A 23909-nucleotide genomic window follows, 5' to 3' on the forward strand; every position below is an offset into this window, starting at 1 on the left:
GGACATTAAAGCTCTAGGGGTCAGGCTGCCCTGAGGTCACAGGGCCTGGTGCCCTCAGGTGACATGAGCCCATACCTGGGACAGAAATGCCTGTTCTGCCCCTAGCCAGCCCCTCTCTGGAACTCTAGCCGGCGTGGAGAGTGGGCTGTGGGCCCAGTCAGGCAGTGAGGGGATGTGGCTGGCCCACAGGCACAGGAGGGGTCCTCTCGGCGGTGCCCGCCGCCCGCTGCCCACGCTTCCCGAGGCACCAGCGTGAGGAGGAAATGCAGGCTGTTGCTTCCAGCAACAGCCGGCAGGGCCGGGCGGCTTCCCAGCTCCCCCTCTGACTCATGGCCGCCTGCAGCTCCCCCTCCCTTGGGGTCCTCAGCAGCCCCATCTGTGCAATGGGGAGAGGAGGCTTTATTCAAGGTCTAACGTCACCATGAGAATACCTTGGGATTGTTTTCAGGACCACTGCTGAGCTGTGGGAGAGTTGGGATCGTCATCTAGAGCAGCCTAACTGGGCATTTGAACCCAGAACACTGAGAGGTTCTGTTTGGAGTCATCCTAATGCCTCCAGAAGCCTGGGAGGGCTCAATTGGCTCCCGAGGCAGAAAGTGTGTTGGGAGGCAAAGGAATAGTGAGGGGACCTGCAGTGAGCCCCTTTCAGGAAGAGCACAGTATGGGAGGCCTGGCTCTCTGGGCTCTCCCCTGACCTTGGTTTGCCCATCTGCAGAATGGAGGTTGTTACCCATGAGGTCATTCATTCAGTGCCCATGCTGTGCCTAGATGCTGGGGCTAGTGGCAGATTGGCCGGGAGGGGAGGATTCCTCTGCTGTAGACGTGGGGTGGGGGTGTGATTTGGTGACTCCCAGGGAAGGACTGAGGTGGGGGGAGGTAAGGAGCCAGCCAGTGAGGCGTAGTGTCCAGCAGAGAATCCCAGCTGTTGTCAGGAAGTGTTTCCTCCACTGGTTTCCTGGGAGGGAGACGAGGCTAGCAGGAAGGAGGGCAGTGGGGACAAATAAGGCCCCCAGCCAGTCCAAGTGGAGACATCCCAAGCTTGGCAGCTGGGCGGGTGTGCCCTGCACACTGCAGGAGGGCTGGAATGCACCCCTCATGCTCTGAGGCTGGGCCTATGCTGGGGGGCTGGGACTGCCAAGAGGGGCTGGGCCCTGGTCCAGATTTCAAAGCCTTCCCTAGGGGCCTTGTAGTGCCCTCCGCCCTGTCCTGAGCTGCCGCCGCGGGGGTGGCAGATGCTGTTTCATCAGCCGAGGCAAGTGGGAGGCCTCCGGAAGGTCCTCCTGGGAAGTTCCGGGGGGCAACAGGGGTGTCGGGGGGCAGCGGGGGTGTCGGCAGCTGCTGCCCCGCCTGGGCTGGCTCTCTGTGGCCTCCCAGGTCCCTCAGGCCCCGGGGGATGGGGGTGGTGCTGCTGCATTGAGGCTGGTCCCTCCTGCCCTTGCTTTCTCCCACTGCCCACTGAGCTTCTTGACTCTGGCCCCCTCCCATCTCTGGCTGCGTCTGCAGAGCCCCCCGGGAAGGCAGGGAGGAGGCGCAGCAGGCTCAGAACAGCGGGTGCCCGCGCAGCCAAGTATTTGCGCGAGCTGTCAGAGACAGACAGGCATGTGGGGAATTTGGTGCGTGTGGGGCTGGGGGAAGCAGCCGGGTGGGCAGGCAGGCAGGAGGAGGGAAGCTGGGGCTGCCTCTCAGTCTGTGGAACCCTGCAGAGACCACCTCTCCCCAGTCCTAGAGGCGAGCTGCATTCACGCACCTTCCTCCTGCCTGTGCCAGTGCAGTGAGGGGAGTGGGATGATCCTGTAGGGTCTGATAATAGCTCTGACACGGGGAAGGGGGTGCCTTGTGGAGGGCCTGCAGCCTGGAAGAGGCTCTGGTGGAGTGTGGAGCCAGGCAGGAATCCGGGTTGTGCCCGACCGTGGCCTCCAGGAAATAGCAGCTGTCATGCTCCCGCCCCTCCACCCCAAGCCTGGCACAACTTGTTTCCTGGCCAGGATCCGGCCAGGGCAGATTGGAGGAGCCTGGTATTGCCCGGCCTGGGCAAAGAATGGGCAGGATGGAGGGGCCGTGTTTATAAGCCTAAAGGCGCTTGGGGTGCTCTGGGGAGGGGACCTCAGCCCTTATCTCCTATGTGAAGACCCCAACCCAGTCACCTTTGTGGTCTATACTCCAAAAGCACCCATTAGGTAGGGCAGGGCCCAGAGCTGAGAAATGCTTGTTTTTTTGTAGCTTGAGAGCCCAGAGAGGGGGATCCGCTGCCCCAAGCTCACACAGTGGGCTCCTCAGCCTTCCCCTCTGGTTGGGGTAGGGGGGGGTATGTGGGTGGAGCCTCATGTGGGTGGGGCCGCTGGGAATTGGTGAACATGGGGGGTTTGCTGGGGTGGGGGGCCTATATTTAGTCAGCCCTGCAGAGCCAGGGCGCCTCTGGGAGCAGCTGCTGGGGTGGGGGGGGTACACAGACAGAGGCCTAGAGCTGCATTTAGTCTGGACAGAAATATCCTCCCCCCACCCAACCACCCACTGGCTGGGAGGCCAGGCTGCGGGCCTGTCCCCTGAGGGGCAGCTTGCCTGGGCCTGGTGGCCGGCGGGACAGGCAAGATGACCCGATAGGCTTTTCCCAGCTCAGGTTTCGATGAAACAGGAACCCCGGAGCCTCAGCCTGGGCCGAGGGGGCCAGGGCATCCGGAGCCTAGGGGGCCAGGACAGCCTCCCCCACCTCCGCCCTCATGCTCCTCCCCATGCTGCAGCCTCCCCTTCTCAGAGGACTGGGGAAGCAGCAGGTTATTTATCAAGCCAGCCTCCCCGCCGTGGCTGCCCGCGCCACCCCCCCACCTCTTGTGCTGGCGGCCATCAGCCCAGCAGAGCAGGGTGAGCTGGGCGGGCGGGCGGCAGGATTAGCTCAGGAGACGTGAGTCACCCCATCCCCAGCAGCCCCAAGAGGCCCTGCGGCCTGGCAGGGAGAGTGCACACTCACGCACCCCACACGCGGCACAGCCGGGCACACACTTAGGACAGACACAGTCACTTGCAGCACACGTAGTTCCACACGACTCAGCACACCCAGCCGACACGCATGGTACAGACTCGGTCACATGCACCATGCACACACAGCTCCCATGTGGCGCTCCAGAAGCACACTCATGGTTCCAGCCACAGCCCAGCCTCTGGCGCACACACACACCAGCACATACCTAGGCGAATGCACATACACAGGCACACACGGGTGTGCCCCCTGCGAGGAGGCCACTCTCACCCCATTGGCCCCACACGCTGGGGTCTTATCATTCTCAGGCCATAGCTTACCCCCAGATGATGCCATTGGGTGGGCCAGGGCACTGGCACACACAGGCACACCTGCTGTGGTCAGGGCTCTGCTCCCCCAGACGCCCTGTGTTTAGGCTTACACAGAAGAGGCCTGGCCTTCAGCCATGTTGTGTCCACCGGGTTCTACAAGGTGTGGGTCGGGAGGTGGAGATGGTTTGTTCCCATAGCAAACCTGGCTCTGCCCTCTGGGGAGGAGGCCCAAGTATCAGGCATGAGAGTATTAAACCCACCTGCCCTCAGGCAGAGTGGGTTGGGTACATGGGGGAGGGATATAGGGGAGCTGGGAAAAGGAAAGGCTGGAGAGGGAGTGCCAGGGAAAATCGATTTCCCCAGGACCACTAAGTGGCCGGCTGGTTCCCAGACCCAGGGCATGGGGTCCTTGGGAGGTGGCAGGGGTGTGCCAGAGATGGGGGAAGAATGATACCTCTGATCAAATGGACCCAGGAGTCTTTCTGCCCACCTTCCCTGCTTCCTGCACACCTACTTCTCTCTGTTCCCTTAGTTGCCAAGGCCCTCATTATCCAGTGTCCCCACTTAGATTTTGGCCATGGCCCTGGTTCTTAAGTCTACAGCCCTGCAAAATGGGTAGAGAGCTGGCTTGTGTATAAGGGAGTCTTGGGGTGCTGAGAGCTGAGGATATGCCCTCAGGGAGCCTTTTTAAGCCTCTGCCCCACTTTGGGGTTGGGACCTGCCTTCCTCGCACTGGGCAGAAATAAGGGTATACCCATTTTCCATATGCTGCCAAAAAAGCGATTTTTCAGATGACAGAAGTGAGTCTGATGGGAATGGCTTCATGGTCATGAAGGGCTTTGGACACAGTCTCCTAACACCCAGACTACAGGTCATTCTGGGCCTACAGTACTGAGACAGCCTAGCAGTGGTCAAAGGGCATATGACTATAAGGACTCAGGCCCAGTTGGGCTCCCTCCTCCTGGCCACACAGGTCTCCATAAAGGACTGGGCCGTGGTTGAGGAGGAGAGAGGGACCCAAGCATCCTGAGGGACACAAATAGCAGTGGCCAGTCAGGAAACTGGATGCCCCTGTGCCACGGACTCTGGAGTTGGACAGGCCTGGGCTCCACACCTGGATTGGTCACTGCCTGCTGTGTAATCATGGGCAAGTCTGCTCACCTCTCTGACCTCATGTTTGTCACCTGTGAGATCGGTATGACTCTCATCTCTGTCTCAAAGCTGCAGGACCTGAAGTAGAGGGTGGGGTATGTTGTCATCAGTTCTCATTGTGTCACACGTGGATCTCCAAGCGAGTGTGCCCTTCCACCTGCTCCACTAGAGCTGGCATTTTTCTGGGGGTGGCATCCCATAACAAGGGCTCCTTAATTAGGTCTTGGCTTTAGCCTTCTCTAGGGCTGTTCTCAGATGGGGATGATGAGGTACCCGAGTGAAGAGGCTGAGCTGGGGACCAGGGGTTGCGGGGAGGGATGGGAATGGGTTGGACCTAGGGCAGAGGAACCCATGGTCCTTGGGTGGAAAATCCTGGAGGCTTCCTAATATCAGAGGGAACAGAGAGCCGACTGTAGTTTCAAGGATTTCTCTGTCTCCCACCCCCTACACTCACACAGCAAGTCTACAAGTTAGACTTGAGCAGGGACTTCCAAGTGGCAAATGGAGCCTTTGCAGGGTAGCGAGAGGCTTGGGATGTGCCTTTGTGAGGGCTGACAGGGCTGTGGGAGATGTAAGAAGAGCCAACATGAGCAGGCAGGGCTGAGGGCCAGAGAGGCAGGAGGAAAGGCTGTCCAGAAGTGTAGGTAGGCCTTCTTCCTTTGGGCAGAAGAGGAGATGCAAGCCTGACCAGTGGGGTGCTACCCTCATTGTAACCTTCAGGCTTCTACCACATGTCCATCTCCCCATGGTCCTGCAGGCTAGAGGGGGAATGCTCTGTATTTGGGGCTGGGGAAACTGAGGCATGAAGGATTGCCTCAGAGCTCAAAAGCAAACGGTGAGAGAACCGGGGCCATGACCTGGCTTACCCAACACGCCTGGCCTGACTTGTCCGTGACGTTCACGCTTATGCTGGCAGATGATGACAGTAAAAACAACAACACAGCTATCCTTAGTTGAGCACCTACTGCATGGGGACCCTACAGTGACCCCTTCACATAGGTTCTCTCCAGGACCTGACGAGGTGGGGGCTGTCAGCAGCTGCATTTCAGTGGCTAGCGGTTGGGCTCAGCGAGGGTCAGCAACCTGTCTAGGCTGGAGACAGCAGAGCTAGGACAGGAATCCCTACTCCAGCCTACTTGGACCCTGGCATGGCCTGAGCCTGTGTCTCTGAGATGAGGGGCTCCCCTTGCCCCATTACACACAAGATGCGTAGTGTTCTAGTTGAGCCAGCCCCCTCCCCCATGCCCAGCACCTTAACTCTCCTAGGACCCTCTGGTATCTCAAGGCACTGTCCAGGTTTGAACCTAAGAGCCTTGGAACTGCTAACCTAACCCCTTAACTCCAGGGGAGAGGGTGGGTGGGTGGGCGGGGGACCCCCTGGGGAGCAGATGGATGCCCCTTGGGGTTTCTGGGTTCTTCTGTAGACAGGTTCTGGGAAACTCCATGGTTAGGTCCGGGGAAGCTGCCTCGGGGCCTGGTCAGGGTTGCTTACCTTCTCCACCCCCTCCCCAGGGGCTCCATTTCCCTCTCCTGGGCACCCTTCAGGGAGGAGTTGAGCAAGTGCCCTTGAGCTGGCACTTCCTCTTTGGTATACAGGGACATAGCCACAATGACCCCCTATCCCGTGGTCCGTGTGTCACTTAGCACCAGGCGCTGCATGGCCCTGGGTCAGGGCTCACTAAAGTTCACTTCGTCGGGTTGACTTTACTACGGGCTGGTCCCAGCCTCAGGTCATTTCCCCTTTCTGGTCTCAGTTTCTTCATCTGTGAAATGACTGTGCAAGTCTGCCCTGCACATTCTCTGAAGCAGGGGTAAGTCCATTCCCTGCAGACACACACTTAGGAGCTTTGTGACTGGTGTTCCAGTTCCCCAGGCCCAGAGCTCCTGTAGCCCTCACACCTGCACGGGGGTCCAGGGGAAGAAGGGTGGGCTGTAGAGTTGGGCCAGCCTGCATTTCAGCGTCGCCTCCACTGTCCACACTTGCTTGACCTTGACCCACACCAGTGCCCCACTCAGCTCTGAGCCTCAGTGTCCTCATCTGCGAAACGGGAGAATCATGTTGCCTACTTCTGTGGGTTGCTGTGAGCATCAATCAAGATGATGTGGACAGAGCACCTGGCACAGAACCGACAGAGGGTGGTGACAGCGGAGCGCCTCCCCCCCAGACTATCCTCCTGGTCACTGTACCCCAGCCTTGGTCTTGAGGATTCTGGGAAGGAGACAGTGCCAATCTGCTGGCTCAGCCAGCTTGGCCAGTGACCTTCAGAGCACCCAGGCTGTCAAGGCCGCCGACTGCCTGCCGGGCGGGCAGGGGGGAGTGCCAGCCAGCTCCTCGCCTGACGCTGCCCGCTCCTGCTCCCACTCTCCTCTCCCTCTCTGCGCCTGTGTGTGAGCTAATTAATCTCAGCCCCTTTGGGAAATTAGAACGCCGCAGCCGCGGCCTTCTCAGCCTCGCGGTGCCTGTGCTGCTACTGGGCCATGCCAAGACCCGCTGTGGTTTAGGGGCAATGGGGTGGGGGATGGGGCATCCCAGTGAGCTGGGCTGACCATGGGTCTCCCTGAGCCCCCACCTTCTTGCTGGAATGCTCTAATCTCTCAGCCTCCTCCCTTCCCAGATAGGATCCATAAGGATGCCAGGCCAGTGCCCGACTGTAGTGAAACCTAACCCCCAGTGGCCTCTCTGACCTGGCCCCAGGGCTGGTATGGCCACCCCCTTACACCACATTCCATCTCATTGCAGGGTCCTCTTGCCTGCCCAGCTTGGACTGATGGAGACAGATGTAATTATGGAATTTTGCTTGGGAAATTAATTTGAAAAAGTTAATTAATTGGCGGTTCCGGAGGTGGCGGGCTCCACGCCCGGCCAGTCTTGCTGACGTCAGTGCTGACCCACTGGAGATGTACAGCTTCCGGGCAGGCTGGGGAGAGGGACCCCAGTGACCTGGCTGGGCAGCGCTGAGACAGGTAGATGGACAGCGAGGAGCAAAGGGCAGACCAGTGTCCTGGCCCAGAGTCGGCACCTGGGAAGGATTTGTTGACCAGACCTGCTGAGGATAAGAACTTGGCCACTTGTTTGTGTGTTCAACAAGCCATTTTCAAGCTGCTATGGTACACTGACCCCAGTGTCCAAAGTGCCCCCAGCCGAAAATAGACCAGTTCTTCCAAACCCCTTTTCTCAAGGAAAACCTCTAAACCTATTCTCAAAAACTTTTTCAAAGCGCTCAAAGGACATTATCGGGCCAGTGTGCAGATGAAGCCACTGAGGCTCGGAGAGGGTGAGCCTTGCCCGGCTCCTCAGCAGTGTCCTCCAGCAGGGTGGAGCAGGGGCAGGTAGAACTTGGTCTCATTTCCAGAGGATGTGTGCCCCAGCTTCAGAATCCCATGGGCGGCCTCCTCCCAAGTATGGGTGATAGGGGCCTTGAAGTTGACTCTTCCCAGGAAGGAAGCCACAGAATATGGCCAGCCCCCTCACCCCCATCACCCCCATCCCTGTGTGTGCCTGTGGGAGCTTCCCCTACTACCCCATCCAAGCCTCAGAAGACCCCCATGCCCCAGGGGTCTCAGGGTACACAGACACCCCCACTACCTCCTGGACCTCCTGTGGGTCTTCTGACCACAAGCCTCGGCCGGATCAAGTCCTAGTTTCTGGAGGAGTGTGGGCTTTGGTGTGGTCTTTGTCTAGACAGGAGAAGGGTCAGGGTTGGGGCAAGAATGGCCAGGCCTGGGACAGGTCAAGGATACTGAGCCACAAAGAGGCCAGCAAGATGAGGAACGTGGGCCCTCCTGAGCTATGTGGTGTTGGGCAGGTCCCTTAGCTTCTCTAAGCCTCATTTTGCTCATCCGGGAAATGGGGATGATCATAGATGCCATTCAGAGAGCTGCGGAGAGGTGCAGGGATGCATAACCACTTGAAGTGGTGCTGGCCCTGGCACGGGCTGTTTCACTGCCCACTGGAGGCAGGCTGGGTGGGAGAGCAGCGAGCTGACTGGCACTGTGCTGTGGCTGGGGCCTGAGGACCAGGTTTTGAGAGGGGAGCCTGGTGCATGTGTCAGAGGAACTGAAGGATACAAGAGATGATATTTGTGAGACCCTGAGCCCTGCTCCAAGGGAGTCAGGCCACCCAGTATTTACCTTCCGACTTGTTTCATGTGTTCCCTCACCTTCAGGATTTCCAGGGGCCAGGTGGGCCCTGCTCAGTTTAGTATGCCTCACCTCCCATAGCTGTTCAGGATCAAAGGGAGCATCATGGGCAGGCTGAGCTGGGCACTTTGCATCCCTGTCACTCCGATGTGGTCTGTAGTTCTGGGTTTCTTCAAGGTCCAACCCCAGTCTTGGGTTTAAGTGGACCACACCCACTCCTGAGCATCCTGTGTGGGCTGGTTATGGGGTCAGAGGAGAGGCATTTCCTCCTCCCACCTCACCTCCTCCAAGAAGCCCTCCGGGTACTGCTCCCCGGCACTTTACCCATTGACTGAGCGCTCAGGGTTCTCTGCACAGACTTTGTTAAACCATGGGGTCCATGGTATCTCCTGTCTATCCTAGTGCCTGGCACTGGGTTAGCACTCAATGTGGGGGCATAGGGCTCACATGCTCCTATTTTACAGAAGGGTCAGTTAAGGCCCTGCGAGGTTGCACAGCCTGTTGAGGGGCAGAGCCAGCCTGGCTCAGGTGGGTGTGGGGCCACTTGGTACCGACTGGGGTCTTTTTTCAGGCCTCAGGACCATTCCCAGGCTTCCTTAGGCCCTGCAGCTCCTGACCCTCCTGGCAGGCACTATTCCTGGAGGGTGAATAGTCAGTCCCGTGCTCTTGAGAGCTTGGGGGTTGGGGGCTAAGGGATTGTGGCATCAGACTGAGGGTCAGAGGGCAGGCCTTTGAGCCTCAGTTTCTTCATCTGTAAAACAGATACTAGTGTTTGGGGGAGCAGGGGTGGCTGAAAGAGATCACGTATATGTTGTTCTCGCCATCCTTATTATTACTACTGACACTGTTATTTTGTTATCATCACATTATTATTCATGCTCCCAGGGCCCCAGCAGCTGCGGTGGCTTCAGGCCTGGATGCAGAGCTCTGGTGTGCTGAAAAGAAGTTGCAGTTCCTAATTAGTCGGCGCTCCAAGGAGAGGGCCTGGGTTTTAATTTTTGCTGCAGGGTCCCACCTGCCCGAGGCTTCCCAGCCCCTCTCATCCCTTCCTGGGCTGGGGCTGCGGCACCCTCCCCAACCTCAGGTAGGGAGCCTGGCCCCAGGCAAAAGCCTCCCCAAATTTCCCCTGCCACTCCCTCCGCCTCCCAGACCTCTGGGGCCATGAATCATTTATGAGGCAAAAATGAAACCAATTAAGGACAAACTTTGAAAGCCTCTAATTGCTGCGCCTGGTGGCACCGAGGAATGAGGGGAGGCCGGCCTTCTCGGTGCGGAATCTCCTTGGCCCAGGCCTTCCCAGGCTGCCCGTCCCGCCGCGGCTCAGGGCGCCTCCCGGCTCCCTGCCGCCTCCCAGCCGGACGCGGACGTGCCTGCGCGGCTCTGGCGGCCGCGTCTGCCGCCCCGGCGCCCGCCCGGGTCCCAGGCCGACTAATTAGGCCCGGCTCCCTCCCGCGCCGCCCACTGCCCGCTCCAGGCCCGCTGCCCGCTCCAGGCCCGAGGTGATGGCGGCTGTTCCTGCCGTTCTGGGGCCTGTGCCCCAGAGCTGGCCGCGTTTCTTGGGGCGGGAGCCAGGTCTGCTCGCCTGGCTTAACCCAGACGAGCCCAGGACGCCCTGTCCCTGAACCCCATCGTGGCGTGCAGGTCTGAGTAGGCTCTGGGCCATGCCGGGGTACCTGGGTTGGAGGCTCTCTTCAGTCTCTAGGAGAGATACGCTTATCCCAGGCGGAGCGGAGAAGGCTGGGGGATGACTGATGATAGGGGGAGTCACGAGGGGGTGTTGAGCCCTGAGGTGTTGCACTGAGCACGGATCTAGTTCCTCTTGGCTTTGCCACAAACACAGTGACCTTATGTAGATTCCTTAGCCTCAGTTTCCCCGTTTGTAAAACCATCAGCACCAGCCCATTTTCTCCTGAATTTGGGATTTAGGGAGCTGGGCTTTGTATCCCCCCTGCCAGTCTCCTCTCTTGGGGGGCTGCTGAGGGAGTGGAGGTAATGTCTGGACCCAGGAGGGCCTGCCTTACTTCCGTGAGTCCTGGGTGCCACTGGCCAGCCTGCTCGCTGTGCTGAGGGCCAGGCAGGCCCTGGGCACTCAGGCACGTTGTTTGCTGAAACCAAATTTCCGTGCTTGTGTTTTTCCATAATTATATTAGCAGGTGGGATTTTTCCTCGGGGAAGCAGTGGGAGGGGGAGTGCCATGGCAGTGTCCCCGCCCGCTCTGAGCGTGAGCTCACACTCAGCTCTGCCCGCCTGCAGTAATGATTTTTTAATTATGCAGCCAGTGCTCGGAATTGCTAATCCACCTCCAGCCCAGCATCCCCTCCTGCAACTCACCCCAGCCCCTGGCTGATGTCCCTAGAGTGGCGGTGCGCAGCCCCGTGCCCATCACTGAGTGCCTGGGACAACCGCTATAGCAGGAGAGAGGGTAGGTCAGGAAGGGCCGGAGAGGCGCCTCTCCCCCATCTGCAAGTGACAGGACTTGTGGCTCTCTTTGTCTCCCATCCTACCCCTAGACCCAGCACAGCTCGCACCCACCAGGACAGCTGTGACTCTAAATGAGTTTGGGGAGTGATCAGTGCCAACACCCAGTGATGTGGCCACACCCATTTCAGGGACATGAGCCTGTCTTCCCAGCCTCGTGTGACCCCGAGGACACATGCACACAAGTACAATTTTTGTCACACCAACACTCACGCTTTACTTCCCTTCTCCACACACACAGCCCCACAGCCAAGCTACACACACACAATGGCAGGCTCTGTGCGCTTCTCACACATGTAGCCTTACCTGAGGGCAGGGGCACCCTCAGAAGACCCCACTACTGCCTTTTGTGCCCTGCAGTGGCCCTGCTCCCACTCCCTTGCCTCCAGACATCCCTACCCCATCCCCCCTACTGGGAGGTGCTCCGAGTCCTTCTGGCTCCCACCTCATGGGGTGGCTGCCTCTGGCTGGGGCCAGCTTGAGCCTCCATCGACCCTGGCCTGGGGGAGGTGCTGGGGGGGTTCTGCAGCACTGTGGCGCGGCTCCTCTCCAGGCGCCCAGCTGTGGCATCTGTCAAGGTCAGATAGCGACTCCGGAACTAGCCGGCTTGGCCCCATGGCCCCTCTCGCCTCATTATTTTTCTGTTCCGGGGCTGCGGCGACACCTCCCTCCCTCCTCCTCAGCCTCCCGCCTCTTGCCTGCCTCCCCTACGCCTCTGCAGGGAGGGCCTGCGGTCTGGGGGCTTTTGTTTTCCAGTTTTTTCCACGCTCAGGCCAGGCAGGCGGTAGACACTGGCCAGAGCTGTTGGACCTTGAACAGCAGACAAGGCAGGTGTCCCCCTTACAGCTGGGACAGATTCTCGGCTAGTGGAACCCTGGGTTGGTTTCATAGAGGCACAAACTGAACCTGGATGGAACCCAGCCCCCACCACAGCCCAGGTGCACCTGTGGGCAGCTTCCTGTTTCCATAGGGGCCCTAGCAGCTGGCACCAGTTCCTGTCTACACCATCCCCGTTCCATTAGGGCCCCAGACTCTCATACAGCCCAGAGCTCCTGACACAACTCACAGTGCATGTGAACACACACACACTGACATTCATGCGGCAAAGATAATGTTGACATGTACAGACCAGAAGAACCCACAAACATTCTCTCACCACATAAACCACCCTATTCGCACATGCGTGCACTTGGACATCCATATACATTCACAGACGTGGGTCGCACACACATACCTCCACTTTACCCTCAGAGGTCACAGAGTCAAAGATCTCCCCCAGCACTGGTACGTGATCCCGGTATATGCTTTAATTCTGTGGTCTGTAGAGGGCGACATCTGAGACTACACACTCAACTGGGCACATTCAGAGTCCACTGGACGCACTCACACACAGTTGTGCAGCACACCTCCCGGGTAGACACGTGAAAACACACTGTATGCAGTGCTTTTGTCACCATACACACTCCAGCCCCCTGAGCTCACTCCCACATGCCCAGCATCCTTGGGCAGTTATGCCACCCGAGGGGCTTTTGTCCCCCAAAATACTGGGAAGTGAGCTTGAGGCCTCAGCTTGCTGAGCCTTGTGTGTCCGGGGAGCCTCGGAGAGTGGGAAATGGTTTGACATGGACTGCCTGGCCCACTGCCCAGCTTCACTGTGTGCACCACTCTAGGCCCAAGAGCGCCAGGATGGCGTGGGATGGGGGGGGTTCCAGGTGTGTCATGACAGGCTTGGTGGCTGCTGGCAGAGGCAGACTCGGGGGGGTGACCTCAACTCTGTCTCTGGGTCCCTCTTCCCACCTTCAGCCCCTGATTTGGGTGTGTAAATGTTGGAGGAATGGGGTGTGGGCAGACTCCAGGCCCCCAGGGTCTCTAGAGTGGCCCTGGCCATCCCCTCTCTTCCTCCTCCAGCTGTGGACTGCTGTGGCTGCCCCCAGGAGGGGAGCTAGATGGAGGCTTAGCAGTGGCTGGGCCCCCACCCCCCAGGAAACTCAAAACCCTGGGCCAGCCGCGGGTGGCGGGTTGGGGCAGGCACAAAGAGGGCCTCTGTGCGGCCGGCTGGGCTGCCCACAGGATTCTGGGGGAGGAGGCAGGAGCTGGTTTCCGTCCCGTTCTGCTTCCTGCGGAGGCCGCCGGAATGCCCGGAGCTCTGGCCCAGCCTGGCCCGTCTGGCCCACCCGCAGCCCCTTCCCCATCTTTTCCTGGGCCATGGGGTACAGCTGCAGACTTCTCTGCAACAGGGCCCTGAGAGCCACCCTCCAGGACCCAAGGGAAACCTAGGGGATTTCCCCAAGCCGAGAGCTGAACTGAACCTCACCCTTTAGCTGAAGTCTTCCCTCCATATGCTGTGGAGCCCTCAGCCAGGGTTGGAGCACCAGGCCCTGGAGTCGTACAGACCTGGATTTAAATCCTGGCTCTGCCACTTACTGACATTGTGACCTTAGGCAGGTGACTTTATGTCCCTGAACCTCAGTTGCCTCATCTGTAAAATTAGGATTATAATAATGGTAGTAGAATCTGGTGAGAAAATGCATGTGAAATGCTTAGCACAGTGCCTGGCAAACAGTGAGTGTGCGCTATTAGGACCTGCTGTTTATTTTTATTTACTTACTTATTTTTTATTTATTTATTTATTCAAGGTGGAGTTTTGCTCTTGCTGCCCAGGCTGGAGTGCAGTGATGTGATCTTGGCTCACTGCAACCTCTGCCTCCCAGGTTCCAGCAATTCTCCTGCCTCAGCCTCCCGAGTAGCTGGGATTACAGGCATGCGCCACCGTGCCCGACTAATTTTTGTGTTATTAGTAAAGATGGGGTTTCTCTATGTTGGTCAGGCTGGTCTCAAACTCCCGACCTCAGATGATCCACCCGCCTCGGCTTCCCAAAGCGCTGGGATTACAGGCGTGAGCCACCGCACCTGGCCAGGACCTGCTGTTTATTTTAATGTCCTCTGGGGAACTTAAGAGTAGAAGGGACTGGATGTTCCTTGTCCCAATGGGTCTCACCTCTTCTAGCGTTCAGTCTCAGCCCTGCGTCCTGCTCAAAACCCTTCTCTCAAATCAGTTTCCTACCTGCAGATCATATCAGTGACTGATCGGGGCCTCTGGGGCCTTCCTCCTGAGGTCTGGAGGGTGGAGGGGATCACTGTCTGGAATCCTTTTTTTATTCCCTCTGTATCTCTACCTCCTTCCCCATAGTATGCCCTGGGATCGTGACTCCTCCAGTAGTTTGGAGTGAGGAGCAAGAGCCATTTGTTTCCATTTTACAAATGGGAGACAGGCTTAGTAGGGGAAAGAGCTTGGTAAAAGTCACTAGTCAGGGAGGGACAGGGTGGAGCCACAAACCTAGACCTCAGGACTCCAGTTCCCTAGCCAGTCCTATGCACATATGCCTCCCCAAACCCCAGACACGCAAACACACCTCACATAGGAGCCCCAGAAGAACAGTGCCCCATCTCTGATTTCTTGGCTCATGTATCCCCGGGCTAGCCTTCCCTGGCTTGTCCCATGGTGAGCCCATCAGGAGGGAGGTCCTGAGGGGGTACATGGGCCCTAATTTCTGATTGGTGTCAGCTCAGAGATCACCACATTGGAAAATGTTTACTACAAGATTCAGGGGATCCCAGATAGGCAGGGCATCATCACACCTGCTTAATAAAATTGCCTGCTCTAAATGGGGCAATAATAGGACTTCCTTTAGAGATGGGGTATGAGGATAACGTGAGATAAAGCATGGACAGTGTGGCACGTAGCAAGAGCCCCGTACGTGTTAGCTGTGGTTGGTCCTATGTGACAAATGGGAAAACTGTCTCGGAGGCCAGTTTTTTCCCACGGTCAAAAAATGAGGAAGGGTCTTCCTGAACTTTGACTCTTCCAGGAAAGGAACCTGGCCTGAGAGAGGTGCCTATTGAGGAAAGGGCCTGTCTTTATCAGAGGCATACCAGGCATCTCACTCCCTAGAGTCCCAGGTCAGAACATACATCCTGGCTGGGTGCGGTGGCTCACGCCTGTAATCCCAGCACTTTGGGAGGCTGAGGTGGGCGGATCACAAGGTCAGGAGATCAAGACCATCCTGGCTAACACGGTGAAACCCCGTCTCTACCAAAAATGCAAAAAATTAGCCGGGCGAGGCGGCGGGCGCCTGTAGTCCCAGCTACTTGGGAGGCTGAGGCAGGAGAATGGTGTGAACCCTGGAGGCGGAGCTTGCAGTGAGCTGAGATCGCACCACTGCACTCCAGCCTGGGCGACAGAGCGAGACTCCGTCTCAAAAAAAAAAGAACATACATCTGCCCGGGGCCTCAGTGTTGCTGTTCATGAATGGGCTGATCCCCTCCTCCAGCTGTGTTGGGGAGCCCTTTAAAACAGAACAGAGTCTGGCTGGGTGTGGTGGCTCACACCTGTAATCCCAGTACTTTGGGAGGCTGAGGTAGGTGGATCACCTAAGGTCAGGAGTTCAAGACCAGCCTGGCCAACATGGTGAAACCCCATCTCTACTAAAAATACAAAAATTAGCCAGGTGTGGTGGTGTGCGCCCGTAATCCAAGCCACTCTGGAGGCTGAGGCAGGAGAATTGCTTGAACCCGGGAGGTAGAGGTTATAGTGAGCCGAGATCGGGGCTTTGCACTCCAGCCTGGGTGACAGAGCAAGACTCCGTCAAAAAAAAAAAAAAAAAAAAAAAAAGAGGGAGAAAACAGAGCTCTACGTACTCCAGGTTTGCTCAAACCCTTGTGTCCCAGCCCAAACCCTTTAGTCCTCAGGCCAAGGCATGGTTGGTACCTGCCCTGGGAGGAGCGGTGTAAGAGGGTCAGGGGTGTGGAGTCAGGGACATAGAAATGCTGTCCCTTGTTCTGTCTTTGGCAGTCAGTCTTGGGGTGACTCTAGTGGGGTTGAGGCCATGTCTCACCCCAGTCCACCCACAGGGTGCTCACAGTGGCCATCCATAGCTGGATGTGTGCCCTGTGCTCTCCGCCTGGGGCTGCATTTCTCCCTGCCTCCAAGACCAGTCTCCCTGGGCTTGAGCAGGGCTTCTTTTTTTCCCTCTGGAAACTCCCCAGGCTGAATCATGGAAATCAGAGACGGAACACCCTCCCTTCCACCCCACTGCCCGGCTTGGTTCAACCACCATAGCCTGTGGTCTGCTTTGCGCACCATCAGCCTGTCTGCCTATTTTGCCTCACTTGGAGGCCAAGGAGACCAGCCCACCAAGGTGGTGGGGAGGGGGCAAGTCGGGGGTGTCAAGTGCTGCATGGAAGCATAGAAAGTGGTGCATTGAGCCAGGATGTGCAGCTCTGCTGGGCTGGTGTTGGTGGTCCTGAAACACAGCCTCTTCCACAAGCCTCCCTGGGTAGGCAGGATGGCTGCAAGGCTGGTCAGCCAGCAAGGAATAGAGGGGGGATGGTACCTTGGTCAAACCCTGCCCTTGGTAGTGGTGATGGTTGCATAACTCTGTAGATTTACTAAAAGTCATTAAATTATATGTATACTTTAATGTGGTAGAATTTTATAGTATGTAAACTATACCTCGATAAAACCATTTTTTAAGAATCCTGCCAGCCAGGCGCAGTGGCTCACGCCTATAATCCCTGCAGTTTGGGAGGCCCAGGTAAGAGGATTGCGTGATCCTCATAGGAAGACCTCATCCCTACTAAAAAATTTAAAAAATAATAATAATAAAAATGCTGCCCTTGGCCTCAAGGCTCTGCACAGTTGGGACCCTGTCAGCCTCACAGACATACCTCACGCCCACTTCCCCGCCTGCCTAGGCTCTCTTTCATGCCTTTGTCCCCTCTCGTTGCTTCTCCTTATCCTTAACTCTCAGCCTAGCAGTCCCTTCCTCCAGGAAGGCCCCAGATAGTTCACTGTGTCCCCTTCCGGCTCTTGTTTCACACTGGTTCATGTGACTATGGGCCCAGCTCCTGTGTGCTCCTGGAAGACAGTGCTGGAGTCTGAGTCTGTGCTCTGCTGTCTCTCCGGTATCATAAGGTACAGGGCTGCTCTCCGGGTACGTGCAGGGAAGATGTGTGCAAATGAATATCTAGAACATCCAGCTGTGGGCCACCTGTGTACATGTCTGTATGCAGATGGCACCATCTCATCCCAGGATGTCCCCTCCTTCCCAGTGCTTTCTGGCCCAAAAGTTCAAGATTGAACCCTGCAGGGGGTGAAGTGAGGCTCTTCTAGGGCTGAGGGTTGAATAAGGGCACTGCCACCACCTCCAGTGACCTCACTACCAGCTGGCATTATGATGTCACTGGCTTAGCATTCCGGGCCCTGGGCATCTCCAAGTCCCCCAGGTGGGGGCACTCTCCTGGGGTCTGTGACAGCTTGCCCCCAACCACGGAGAGGTGACAGGCACGGTAACAATCCTGGGGATTAAGAGCAGCCTTAGGGGTACCTAGGTCACCTGCCGTGGGCCACTTTGTCAGTTGCCAAGGTGGCCACAGAGCAGGGTGACTAACACTTGGGCTCTGGGTTCAAGCTCTACCCCTGCTAGGCACAGCTGTTTGACCTCAGACTGACAGCTTGAACCTCTCTGAGCCTAAATTTCCTCATGTCTGAAATTGGCAATTAGTTTTTGTCTCCCCAGGTTCTAGGGAGGCATTCAGGAGCTAAGACTTGTAAAGCATAAAAACACAGGGCATGGGACACAGTGGATACTCAGTAAATGCTAGTTGATAGGATCCATTGGTTAAGGAAACCGGAGTGGCAACACAGGTGGTGGGGGCTGGCTAGAAGGGGGCAGGCTCCCTGCCTTCTGGGGCTGGCCAGAGCCTTAGGGTAGAGGCATGGGGTGGCCTATACTGCCAGGAGGGTGGCCCCAGGTATGACTCTCCAGCCAGTGAGCTGGAGCCTACAGGAGGCATTGGGCCCTGCAGCCATGCTCTGGGGTCAAGAACCCATTGCCCCACCTCCTCCTCAGTCCTCACCAGTCCTCCTCCCCACCTCCTCCTCAGCCCTCCTCCCCAGCCTCCTCCCCACCTTCCCCCAAGCCCTCCTCCCCACCTCCCCCCAGTCCTTCTCCCCACCCTCCTCCCCATCTCCTCCCCACCTCCTCCCCACCTCCTCTTCTCAGGCCTTGGGCTACACAGTGGGTCTGATCTGGTGTCCTCGGCACTTCTCCTCTACCCTTCCCTCTGCGTCCCTCTCCTATGGGCATGCCCAGCTGCCTTCTGGGACTCCCTCCCCAAGGCTGTTTACTTGTCTTTTAGACCCTTAAGTCCCTGAGCCTAGACAAGGTGTCGTGGGTCCCTGGGTCTCTGAACCCTGTTGCCCCAGACACTGCTTCCCATGACACTGTCTCCACTAACCTTGACCCTCTGCCCCCTCCTCTCGAGCTCTCCTTTTCTCTGACCCACCCCTCTAGTTCTCTGTCTCAAGATTCTGCCCCCACCACCTGTCTCTGTTCTGCCCCCACATGCCCCTCTGCCCCCCAGCTTTCCGTAACTTGTCCCCCCCTCAGCCCCCCGTGCTCTGTCCCCGCCCGTCAGCCCCTGGTCCCAGCGCCCGGCTGGCCGGCTCCTGCATGGACAAAGGGGTCCTTTGTGGGCTGACCGCGGCTGGCGGGGCGGCAGGGCGCTGGCTCCGCATTGCTGATGAAACGGAGCCCTTTGTTGTCCCTCCTCAGGCGCAGTATTTCTTTTTGGGGGCTGGATGCGTTCCTGGCAGGGCCGATGATGGATGCGCCCGCCGCCGCCCGCCTGCCCGCCAGCTTTCCCTCCCGCTCATTCCCGCTCTGCTTCAACACAGCCCTGACTCCTCCCCTGCTGCCTGGGCACTGCCAGGCCCTTCCTGGCCTGGAATGGGGTGGCTGTGCGCCCTAGAGTAGAAGGCTGGGACCTGGGAGAACGTCCCCTCTATGTCCTCCCCTTCCATGAGTAGGGCAAATGGGATTTTTGGTCAGTGGTCCACTGGGACCAGGGCATCAGTTTTTCCTAAGGTCTGAAGGAGAAGATGAGCCAGGTACCAGGGCCGATTTGGAACAAGCTTGAGGACCAGATGTTCATGTCTGTCCACTCTGGATTTGAAAACAGAGTTGTCCCTGTGAGCCAGTCCCCCTGTGTACCCACCTCCCTCCTACTTCTGTGACTGAAAAACCATAGTGTTCTGCCTGCAGCACCTGTTTGGTGACATATCACATCCTCTGGTCCCAAGCTCAGCATGTCCCAGGACCTCAGAGGGTGGGGGTGGGTGGGCCCTGAGGAAGGACAGAATAGTGGAAGATCAGAGAAATTCCAAGAGAGGAACAGAACATGAGGTTTGGTCCCCACCAGGAGAGACTCAGGACAGAGACAAAAGCCGAGACATTCAGCCAGAGCGCCAGCCCTGAGCGCAGGCTGGCTGTGTTGGAGGGAGCTGACTTCTAATTGACCTGCCCGCCCCGCACGCAGAGCCAGATCCTGGAGCTGGGAGGAGGGAGGGGGCGAGCGAGCAGAGCAGGAGCAGCGTTAATGCAGCTATCGATTTCTGCCACCAGCCAGCAGGCCGCAGAGGCGGGGGATGCACACAGGGTCTGGGGCACAGCCTGCCCTCCTCCCCATCACGCCAGCCCACAAGACACCTGCCTTCTGCCTTCTCCCCTCACCCAGTATCTGGGCTGCTGGCGTTGTCATCCGGGGCAGGGCAGATGTGCTTAGTTGAGCAGGAGCTGGATGAGCTGACTTGATGGTTTCTGTCTCTGATCTCACTGACCCTGGTCCCCAACACCTAGCCAGAGTCACTGATTCCTGTAGGGGTCACCAATCTCTGAGGAGAGGGGCTGAAAAGACCATCCTGGTCTTGGCCCTTATTAAGTGGGAAGGAACACAGCTATCCTTGGACACACATGGTCTTCTTGCTTCAGCTCTGACCTCTGATGCCCCCCATCCCAGCATGGATTTTCTGCCAGGGCCCCCCGGCTCTGTCCTGGTGGAATCTGCCAGCTTGCCCAGCTCTTCCTCCCCACCCATTTCCCTCTGCAAGGAAGGAGCCCTAGGTGGTTCGGTGCCCACTGGGGAGGGAGAGGGAGTACCTGGCTGTTGATGCCAGCTACTCTTCTTACCCTAGAGACAGAGCTTTTCCTTTCCCCACACGCAGTCCTCTTTGGCCACTCCTTAGTCCTGGGGAAGCCTCCCTCTCTCCTACTTGGGGGCCTCAGTTTCCCCCTCTGTAAATGCAGAGGGTTGGACTAGATGCTCTCTTGGGACAGGCTTGAGTCCTGTGACTAGGGGGGTGGTGGGGTTGCCTGGGGACAAAGATCCAGTGTGTGCTGCCCTCAAGCCCAGGGCGCAATGGGGCCCGCCAGATGTGCGCCTCCCCCCTGAGCCGCCAGCTGCTCTGGGGCTGGGCCCTGTCCTCCCACCCCTCTCCTGGGGGATGCTAGGCCACAGCAGGCAGACGGAAGGGAGGCTGGAGAGCCAGGACTGATGAGGAAACCGCCGCCCTGCTCCATCTGGCCCAGTTCCTTTAGCTGAGGAGGCAGCTCAGACGCCTTAGCCTTGAGACCTGAGTAGAGCAGGCCCTGTCCCATGAAGGGCTGCCTCGGAAACGTGGAGGAGGCCAGAGGACAGGTTCCTGCTGGGCTCCACTCCCTTGAGGGTCATGCCTACTCCTCAGTGCCAGCCTGCCCCAGCCAGAGGCCCCTGGGTTCTCACTGAGGCAACAGCCCACCCCGGCTCTCTGGGTTCTCACTGAGGCCTCCACCCAGGCCCTACTCTGCAGGCCTTGTGAGGCCTCCGCCCCCCCAATCTGGGAGCGAGGCCAGAGCACCACAGTGAGGCCTGAGTAGAGACAAGAATGGGGTCTGAGACGATAATGATTGTGGTTCGGGGGTTGAGGAGGAAGTGTGTGCCAGGGTATGCACAAGCATGTCCTCTCACTGTGGCAGGGGACGGTTTGTCCTCTGGCCCTGTGCTGCTCGCCCTGTAGGAGGGGAGAAGATCCCTGAAATAAGTGTTCTGCACTCATTAGCAAACTCTGGGTTACACAAAGGCAACCAGGTTCCTTTGCCTGCAGGACATGTCAGAGCCTTGAAATAACTGATGTGTATTAGGAATCCCCAGATGAGGATTCAGGGGCCACCTTCCGGAGTGTATAATCTGTACCATTAAGCACTCTTCCCCTCGGACAGAGAAGGAAGATTAGGATGTGGAGGTAGTTTTTTGTTTTTTGTTTTTGACAGGGCTTCACTGTCACCCAAGCTGGAATGCAGTGGCATGATTATAACTCATTGCATCCTCAACCTCCTGGGCTCAAGCAGTCATCCCATCTCAGTCTCCTGAGTAGCTGGGACTACAGGCATGTACCACCACACCTGGTTAACTTTTGTATTTTTTGCAGAGATAAGAGTTTCACCATGTTGTCCAGGGTGGCCTCAAAACTCCTGAGCTCAAGCGATCTGCCTGCCTCTGCCTCCCAAAGTGCTGAGATTACAGGCGTGAGCCACTGCACCCAGCTAATAAGCATCTCCAACACTCTCCCACCCCAGCACGAGGAGGACTGCCTGCTTCCGGCAGGTTTTCCTAGACCCTAGCAGGGCAGATTTGGGCTGCGGAGGCCTGGACTAGGGCCTCCACCCTGCCACTTGGTGTCTGTGCGTTCATAGAGTGGTAGTTCTCCTAAATCTTGTTTCCATCATCTATAAAGTAGAGAATTACCAGCCACTGCTTCTAGAGTTCTTGTGGATCTTAACTGAGATAGTACAAATAAGAAATTTCTCACCAGGGTGGATCTGATGATTAATAAATGCCTGGTCAAGCTCATGGTGGTCAGGATGACAGGACAGTTGATAGTGGCGGTGGTGGCGATGTTGAAGAGGGAGGTGTTCACTGCTGCCCTGACCCTATATCCTCTTGTTGTGACAGAGTGAAGACATTTCCACCTGGACACCTGACCATGTGCCTGCCCTGAGCAGCGAGGCCCACCAGGCATCTCTGTTGTGGGCAGCAGGGCCAGGTCCTGGTCTGTGGACCCTTGGCAGTTGGCAGGCTCCCTCTTCAGCAGGGTCTGGGCCTCGGCCCCACCATGTCGAGCCTCGGCGGTGGCTCCCAGGACACCGGCGGCAATAGCAGCAGCAACACCAATGCCAGCGGTGGCAGTGGCAGCAGTGGCCCAAAGGCAGGAGCAGCAGACAAGAGTGCAGCAGTGGCTGCCGCTGCACCAGCCTCCGTGGCAGATGATGCACCACCCCCCGAGCGTCGAAACAAGAGCGGTATCATCAGCGAGCCCCTCAACAAGAGCCTGCGCCGCTCCCGCCCGCTCTCCCACTACTCTTCTTTTGGCAGCAGTGGTGGCAGTGGCAGTGGCAGTGGCAGCATGATGGGCGGGGAGTCTGCTGACAAGGCCACTGCAGCTGCAGCCGCTGCCTCCCTGTTGGCCAATGGGCATGACCTGGCAGCGGCCATGGCAGTGGACAAAAGCAACCCTACCTCAAAGCACAAAAGTGGTGCTGTGGCCAGCCTGCTGAGCAAGGCAGAGCGGGCCACGGAGCTGGCAGCCGAGGGACAGCTGACGCTGCAGCAGTTTGCGCAGTCCACGGAGATGCTGAAGCGCGTGGTGCAGGAGCACCTCCCGCTGATGAGCGAGGCGGGTGCTGGCCTGCCTGACATGGAGGCTGTGGCAGGTGCCGAAGCCCTCAATGGCCAGTCCGACTTCCCCTACCTGGGCGCTTTCCCCATCAACCCAGGCCTCTTCATTATGACCCCGGCAGGTGTGTTCCTGGCCGAGAGCGCGCTGCACATGGCGGGCCTGGCCGAGTACCCCATGCAGGGAGAGCTGGCTTCTGCCATCAGCTCCGGCAAGAAGAAGCGGAAACGCTGCGGCATGTGCGCGCCCTGCCGGCGGCGCATCAACTGCGAGCAGTGCAGCAGTTGTAGGAACCGAAAGACTGGCCATCAGATTTGCAAATTCAGAAAATGTGAGGAACTCAAAAAGAAGCCTTCCGCTGCTCTGGAGGTAACAGCGCCTTAGAGGGAGGTGTGTGGGCTCTTGTGTCTGTCTGGCAGTCCAAACCCACCCCCATCCCCTGACCCCACCTTTCCTACCTGGGCAAGTGTCTGGGGGATGCCCCCCCAGTCCTTGGGGTCTGGGGGTCTGGCTTCAAGACACCAGTTTACTGCCCCAAAAGTCAGAACCACATTCTGAGAATTCCATCAGGCCATAATTTGCAAGGCAAGCTTGAAATTCCAGGTAAGGACCTAGCATTCTCAGCCAGGCCCTAGAATTCTGATTCCTCTCCTGGGGTTCTGGGTCAGGTATTGATATTTCCATACAGGTCCTAAGTTTCTTTTTTTTTTTTTTTTTTTTTTTTTTGATACGGAGTCTCGCTGTGTTGCCCAGGCTGGAGTGCAGTGGCCGGATCTCAGCTCACTGCAAGCTCCGCCTTCCAGGTTTACGCCATTCTCCTGCCTCAGCCTCCCGAGTAGCTGGGACTACAGGCGCCCGCCACCTCGCCCGGCTAGTTTTTTGTATTTTTTTAGTAGAGACGGGGTTTCACCGTGTTAGCCAGGATGGTCTCGATCTCCTGACCTCGTGATCCGCCCGTCTCGGCCTCCCAAAGTGCTGGGAGGCTTGAGCCACCGCGCCCGGCCAGGTCCTAAGTTTCTGATGTTCAGACATGGCCTAAAGCATCCAGTCCATGACTTAGAACTCTGCGTCTCTCCCCTGCCCTGTTTAAGGGATTCTGTTTCACAGGCTCTGTGCCCTTAAGCCCTTCATTTGCCCCTCCAGGGCCATTTTTCCCCCAAGGCCACCCAAGGATAGAGCTGCTCCAGTGCTGGGTGCCCTGCTCTGAGGCCTGGAAGAACCCTTGGTCTGGGCACCTACTTGACAGATTTTTGGGGCTGGGGTAAGGGAAGGTGACCATGAGCCCAGAGTGGTCAAGGACCTA

The 23909-nt window shown here is 57.7% G+C and overlaps 1 protein-coding gene across 13 annotated transcripts in view; it reads left to right on the forward strand.

Moving 5' to 3' along the window:
* The window catches only part of CXXC5 (CXXC finger protein 5), a 36636-nt gene that overhangs the window by 10895 nt on the left and 1832 nt on the right, over positions 1–23909 (forward strand). For 5 of the 13 annotated variants that reach the window (XM_065546849.1, XM_065546847.1, XM_065546848.1 and 2 more), the window contains exons 2-3: positions 21204–21319; positions 21886–22975. In XM_065546849.1, coding sequence (XP_065402921.1) covers positions 22046–22975 — 930 coding nt within the window. In that variant the 5' untranslated portion in view covers positions 21204–21319; positions 21886–22045. Of the gene's footprint in view, positions 1–7177; positions 7402–21203; positions 21320–21885; positions 22976–23909 lie in introns of all 13 variants that reach the window. The other 8 variants (XM_045394946.2, XM_065546846.1, XM_065546852.1 and 5 more) reach the window with 5 other exon arrangements.

The sequence above is a fragment of the Macaca fascicularis genome, chromosome 6 (assembly GCF_037993035.2).
Source record: "Macaca fascicularis isolate 582-1 chromosome 6, T2T-MFA8v1.1".
In the NCBI taxonomy this organism is placed as follows: Eukaryota; Metazoa; Chordata; class Mammalia; order Primates; family Cercopithecidae; genus Macaca; species Macaca fascicularis.